The following is a 6967-nucleotide window of genomic DNA, read 5'->3' as shown; positions in this document are numbered from 1 at the left end:
AGTTAAATTTTTCCCTTTTCAATGAATTAATTTGTCTGTCTTCCATTTTTAAGCATGCTGATCCCATTTTCAATGAAGAATTGCTTCCAGTTACTTTATAACTGCAAGGTCCCAGCAGCTGGCTTTAAAAACACAGTAAAAAGTGGGCTCATTCTACAGTCGATTTCCAATGATGTTTATCAAAATCTGGCTGTAGAAGACTGGATCCATGACCATGTGAATCTAGAAGGCAAACCAATTCTTTTCTTTTGGAGAAATTCTCCCTCTGTTGTAATTGGTAGGCATCAAAATCCTTGGCAGGAATGTAACCTGAATCTAATGAGAGAAGAAGGTATAAAACTGGCTCGGAGAAAAAGTGGAGGAGGAACAGTCTACCATGATATGGGTAATATCAACTTGACTTTCTTTACAACCAAAAACAGGTATGATAGAATGCAAAACCTGAAATTAGTTGTGAGAGCTCTGAATGCTGTCCAACCCCAGCTGGATGTGCAAGCTACCAAAAGATTTGACCTTTTACTTGATGGACAGTTTAAAATCTCAGGAACAGCCTCTAAGATTGGCAGGACTACTGCTTATCACCATTGCACTTTATTATGTAGTACTGATGGGACCTTCTTATCTTCTTTGCTAAGGAGCCCTTACCAAGGGATCAAGACCAATGCCACTGCCAGCATACCTTCCTTAGTAAAAAATCTTTTGGAAAAAGATCCCACTCTGACCTGCGAAGTACTGATGAATGCTATTGCTGCAGAGTATGCTGCTTATCATCAAATTGATAATCACATTAACCTAATAAACCCAACAGATGAGACACTGTTTCCCGGAATAAATAGCAAAGCCAAAGAACTACAAACCTGGGAGTGGATATATGGCAAAACTCCAAAGTTCAGTGTAAATACTTCCTTTCATGTGTTATATGAACAGTCACACTTGGAAATTAAAGTATTCATAGACATAAAGAATGGAAGAATTGAAATCTGTAACATTGAAGCACCTGATCATTGGTTGCCGCTGGAAATATGTGACAAATTAAATTCAAGTCTTATTGGCAGTAAGTTTTGCCCAACTGAAGCTACCATTTTAACAAATATATTACTTAGAACATGTCCAGAAGACCATGAACTACACAGTAAATGGAATATTCTCTGTGAAAAAATTAAGGGAATAATGTGATCTAGGTAAATTTCTTAATACTGACAGTTTCAATTAGAAAATAAAATTTCTCGTACATGTACATTGTATGTCTTTAAAAAAAAAAAAAAAGCCTAGTCTCTTTCAGTAACTTCTCCCCATCTGAAATTGTTTGTCACCAATCCTTGTCCGTATTTTCTACTGACCTCTAGGATACTCTATTTCTTTCTTCATTGATTTTAATACCTGGCACATACTTATATTTCTGCTCCTTTTTACTGTCTTGGGGATGTATATCATATTAGACACTATGACCTCAGAGTTAGTTCTTTGTTTTTCTTACCTCTAAGGAATATAACCCAGATTTCTTGCCACCTTTCATATCTTAAACTCTAAACGTCTTTTTAGTTATATTTTCTTAGCTTTCCATTCTATCCTATTAAATCAAGCCCAGTGCACTTTTCTCAGCCCTCAACCCCTCCCTAATTTCTCCTTACTTTATTTTCCTTCCACCCCAGCCTGAATTATACTGTAAATACACTGTTCTTTATCTTACCAGTATTCTCATTTGCTTCTCTCCCTTGGCCTTCTACCATAGCCACTTTTCATTTTAATCTAAACAGTTGATTTCTTACTTTTTCCAGCAGGCAATGCTGGGGGGGGTGGGGGTGGGAATCTCATGCAGATTAACCCAATTTCATATTTGTAATTTTGAATTTGTATATCTTCTTTCTGTTGGTGTCTAATTCATTTCATCTCTGATTGACTTCCTCTTATTCTTGAAAGAGCTTATTCCTAAATGTTTCCACTATTCTCAAGCTCAGAATTCCACTACTCTTGTCACAAACCTTGATTCAGAATTTGTTGAGAGTTGACTTGAGAAATGAGCTCTTGGCTGGGCGCGGTGGCCCACGCCTGTAATCCTAGCACTCTGGGAGGCCAAGGCGGGAGGATTGCTTGAGCTCAGTAGTTGGAGACCAGCCTGATCAAGAGCAAGACCCCAGCTCTACGAAAAATAGAAAGAAATTATCCAAACAACTAAAAATAGAAAAATTAGCCGGGCATGGTGGTGCATGCCTGTAGTCCCAGCTACTCGGGAGGCTGAGGCAGAAGGATCACTTGAGCCTAGGAGTTTGAGGTTGCTGTGAGCTAGGCTGACGCCACGGCACTCTAGCCCGGGCAACAGAGTGAGACTCTGTCTCAAAAAAAAAAAAAAAAAGAAATGAGCCCTTCTGGTCCCAATGTTCTCTACTTCAACATTTCTCTTTTCATTTAGTGTCACAGAAGGAAATATCTCCCTTTCCTTCAAGCTAATCCCTCTAGTTCTACCCTGGATTTTGTCCTCTCCTGCCTGTTTGGGCCTTAAAACATCACTTACGTATCTTCCTTATCTTGCGTTTTTTTCTCTCTCCACTTTTACTGGATCCTTAAGTATAGCGAATGAACATATTCACATCTCCCCTTTCACAAAACTCTCCTGCTCAAGATTCCTTTCCTCTCCATTGCCAAACTTCTTCAAAGAGTCACATCGCTGTTAGCCGTCTTCTGTCCCTACGGTTCACTCATTCACGTAGTCTTGATTTCTATAGTGCTTACTATATATTGCCTGCCTCCGATGTGCCAGGCACTGTGCTAGTAGTCTGATGTTCATGATGAGTTAAAGAGACATGGTCTCTGACCTCAGGAATTGACAGTTTAGTATAGTGGCTTTCAAACTTTTTAAAAACTATGAAACTGGAGTAAAAAATATATTTTACATTGTGCCCCAGTGCACACACACATTCATATATACCTAACAAAGCTTCACAATACAATGCTTATCCTTCACTATTTACTTCTCTGATATTTTATATTCCATTTTATTTCCTTTTTTAAAGATTGATCTTATGACCCATTTGATTCAACAGCATTAGCTAGAACAGTTTAACAGGGGCCAGAAACATCCACTTCCAACAGGGCTCACTGACGTACATTGGTGCTAGCCACTGGCTGGGAGCTAAGGGCTTCAGTTCCTTTCCGCTTAGGCTGCCTGGATTTCCTCACACCATGGTGGCTGGGTTCCCAGAGCTAGTGACCCAAGAAAGCAGGGCAGAAGCTATGTTTCCTTTTATGACCTAGTCCTAGAATTAACATAGTATCACTTCTGTTGTCACAAGCACATCAAAATTGAATAGGAGGTGACATTCCTCCCACCTTTCCATGGGAGGAATGTCAAAGTCATTATAACAAGCGCTTCTGGAATGGGAGATGTTATTGTAGCCATTTTGGTAAGGGACAATTTGCCACACAGAACAGCATACAGGAAGGCCCTAAAGCAGGAAAGAGCGGGGTTTATTTAAGGTATTGAAGGAGATACAGGCAGACTCAAGTGTGGGAACAAAGGGGAGAATGGAGCAAGGTGAAGTTGGAGTGATAAGCAGAGACCAGGTCATGTAGAGACCGATAAGCCAAAGTAGAGCTTGGTTTTATTTTAAGTGCAATGAGAAGACATTTTTATAAAGATTATTCTGGCTGCTCTGGGGAGAATGGATTGGTATACGGCAAAATAGGAAGCAGAGAGCTAGTTGGGAGGCTACTGTAAGAGTCCAGGCAAGAGATGTTGCTGGCAGTGGCATGGAAAGAAGTGGACAGTGCATTAGGCACTTGTCAAAAATTAGAGATGACTCCTGTTTACAGGGCAGGGCTTAACTTTGATTCTTTAAAAAAGGAAACAATGAGGCAGTATATGTAAGTTTGCTAGAGATGCCATGACACTCCCAGAAATTTTCTCATGGTTCTGGAGGCTGGAAGTCCAAGATCAAGGTGCCAGCAGGTCTGGTTTCTTCTGTGACCTCTCCTTGGCTTGTAGACAGCTACGTTCTCATGTCCTCACATGATCTTCCCTCTGGGTGCATTCATTATCTGTGTCCCAATTTCCTGTTCTTGTAAGGACACCAGTCATATTGGATTGGGGTCTACCCTAAAGACCTCATCTTAACTTAATTACCTCTTTAAAGACCTTATCTCCAAATATTGTTACATTCTGAGGTACTAGGGGTAAGGACCTCAACATATGAATTTGGCAGGAAAGGGAAGCATAATTCAGCCTGAAACACAGGAGTTTCAGGACCCTGAGAGACCTCTTTATCTGAAACAATGTAATATAGTATTTGAATATCACCAAATTGATTTCAGTCCTCTTTTTTATGAATTATTTTCATATGTCAGAATGGATCCATTCCACCCTCACCCTTTTTTTTTGGAACAGGAGGAATGGACACACAGGGTTTTGCCTGCAACTGGTTATCTCAGAGTCAGGGTGGAGTTAAGTGAAGGGGATTTTACTTTCCAAGTTGTTCCTGGGACTAACATGATTAGCAGTTTAGCTGTTCATTTGAAGCAGGTTTAATGGGCAGGTGCTTTTGTTTTTTAGCAGCAATATTAAGTACCAAGTAAACACAATTTTGAGATTTCTCATGGGCATATTTTTAAACATTATACTTGTTGCAACACATGAAAATTATTTTCTGAGAAAAGTATAAAAATCCTGATAGTGCTTTGGTGCAGTAATACCATTTGTTCCTCAAGAGTGAGGATATCATCAGGTGAAGGGTGTTAAGGGCTTCAAATTCCAGAAGAAATGTGAGGAAGCAACACCTGGAACAGATTCAAGGCATGTTTTGCAGGTAGATTCCGCAGAACTTTTTGAGTGTTTGCATATGGCGATGAGAGAGAGAGAGAAGTCAAAATGACTCCTAGGTTTCTTATTTGAGTAACTAGATGGTTGGGAGTAAACATGGGGAGTGTGAGAGGGTATATCAAAATTTCAGTGGGGGTATACTGTTTGTGTGCTTCTGAAATGCCATATGAAATGTCAAATAGGCAGTTGAATTAGAATTCCAAGAATTCTTGGCTTAATTTGTAAATTTGAGAGTTGACAGCATATAAATAGTATTTTAAGTCATGAGAATGGATAATTTTGGACTTTTATAATTAATTTAAAATTTAAACCATTTAGCATCTGAATCCTCTTACACTTGGGGAATTCTCCACCTTATACAAGACTTGGTAAGAGCTAGAGCCCACTTCCCTCCACAGAAAGAAATTTCACTATACGTTTTCCCTGCCTCCTTTGAAGTGAGGGCATGGGCACATGACCTAGGCCCTGCCAATCAGGTGCACCTGCTCCAGACTTTGAATCAGAAGCTAATGATGCAGAAATCCTGGGATGGTGAGAACCCTTCCCTGGAAGTGCCAGGAGCCTGAATTTCTTGGGTAACAAAGGCAGTGAGGCAGACAGTGGTAGTGTCCCACGCCATTGATGTAAGTGATGCAGGATACCGCATCCAACTCTTGCATCAGGGTCAGCAAGGGTATCATCTCATTAGTTCTGGGCTGTGATTCTAGATGTGATTTTTCACTGCAAAGCCTCCACGTCTCAGTCTAGATAGCTCAACTACCTACTATCCTTATAATAAATCCCTTTTTTGCTTACATTAGGTAGGAGCAATTTTTGTTGCTTTTCACTAAGAGCACTTACTGGTGTAATCACTTAGAGTGTGTGAACTGAAAAAAATAAGGTTACTACCTAGTACCTAGTTTAGGGGAACTCCAGTATTTAAAAGATAGGATGAAGGAGAAAAGTATGTTTCATGAAAATTGAGAGTTTCAAGAGGGGAGCAGCCAACTGGGTCAAATGCTCCTGAAAGGTCAGGTAATATGGTGGTATGGAGGTCACGACCTTAACAAAAGCAATTTCAGTGGAGTGATTGGGGCAGTGGCCAGATTAAAGTGTGTTGAAGTGTGACTAGGTAGTGAGGAAATGAGAAAAACCTGTGTAGAGAGAACTCTTTCAAGAAGTTCGTTCATGAAGGAGAAGAAAAAATAGGGTGGCATCTGGCTGGGGATGTGTACTGGCAGGAACAACGCAGTAAATCAGGAGAGAGTGCTCTCAGGACCAAGTCCTTGGGGAGGCTAAAGGAGGTCAGGTCAAGGTCACTGCCAAAAATCTGGCCATCTTACTTATATATTAGGAATATTAACTTTTTTTGTATATTGTAAATTTTATCTTTCATGTTTTTTAACTTTGTTTATGGTTCTCTTTACTCAAGTTTTAAATATTTATATGATATCTTTTGTTCTTTCCTTTCCTTGACAGTTCCTAGATTTTATGTTATGCTTAGTTGATTTAGTGGGGTTTTTTAAAAAAAATGGATTTTTCATTTAATTAGCTTTTTAATCCATTTAGAATTATTTCTTTATGTGGGGTAAGGTAGAGACCTAATGCTATTTTTTCCCAACCGTTTATTGAATATCTACTCTTTCCTCATTAATTTGAAATGACACCTTTATTATATATTAAATACCCATATACAAACATTCACTTTCTCTCTCTAATGTGTTGCTGGACTCTTTAGTCCATCTCACTGATTATTTGCCCATTCCTATGCCCATATATTTTTCAGAAAGTTAATTGTAGTTACATATCTTCATAGCTGGTCAAGCAAGTCTCCTAGTCTCCTGTCATTTAATACATTAATTTAGGGAGAACTGACATTAAGCTTCCCTCTCAGGAATATAATTTATCTTTTCAATTTTTCTAATTTTCTTTTACATCCTTCCATAAAGCTTATAGTTGTTCATAAAGTTTTTGTATGATTCTTGATATATTTAAACTTGTACCTGGTAGCCTTCTGGTGCTCTAATTTGATCTGGGAATAGAACTCCAAATATCTAGAATAATGGATAACATGTCTGTAGACTGTCTTCCTTAAATATCATTATGTCTTAGCCAGGATTTTTAGGAGTTGGATTAAAGTTAATTTCACAGGGTTATGGATTGCTGATTCTCTAT

At 39.0% G+C, this 6967-nt stretch overlaps 1 protein-coding gene across 1 annotated transcript in view; it reads left to right on the top strand.

Annotated features, from left to right (window-relative positions):
* Positions 1-1248, top strand: part of LIPT1 (lipoyltransferase 1) — a 6655-nt gene extending 5407 nt beyond the window's left edge. Inside the window, exon 2 of the mRNA XM_012641970.1 lies at positions 54-1248. Coding sequence (XP_012497424.1) covers positions 55-1176 — 1122 coding nt within the window. The 5' untranslated portion in view covers position 54 and the 3' untranslated portion in view covers positions 1177-1248. The remainder of the gene's footprint in view (positions 1-53) is intronic.
* The last annotated feature ends 5719 nt before the right edge of the window (positions 1249-6967 follow it).

Source organism: Propithecus coquereli, unplaced genomic scaffold (assembly GCF_000956105.1).
Source record: "Propithecus coquereli isolate 6110/MARCELLA unplaced genomic scaffold, Pcoq_1.0 Scaffold171, whole genome shotgun sequence".
NCBI classification, from domain to species: domain Eukaryota; kingdom Metazoa; phylum Chordata; class Mammalia; order Primates; family Indriidae; genus Propithecus; species Propithecus coquereli.
The sequence above is the reverse complement of the archived record's forward strand: the minus strand, read 5'-3'. Positions and strand labels throughout refer to the sequence as shown.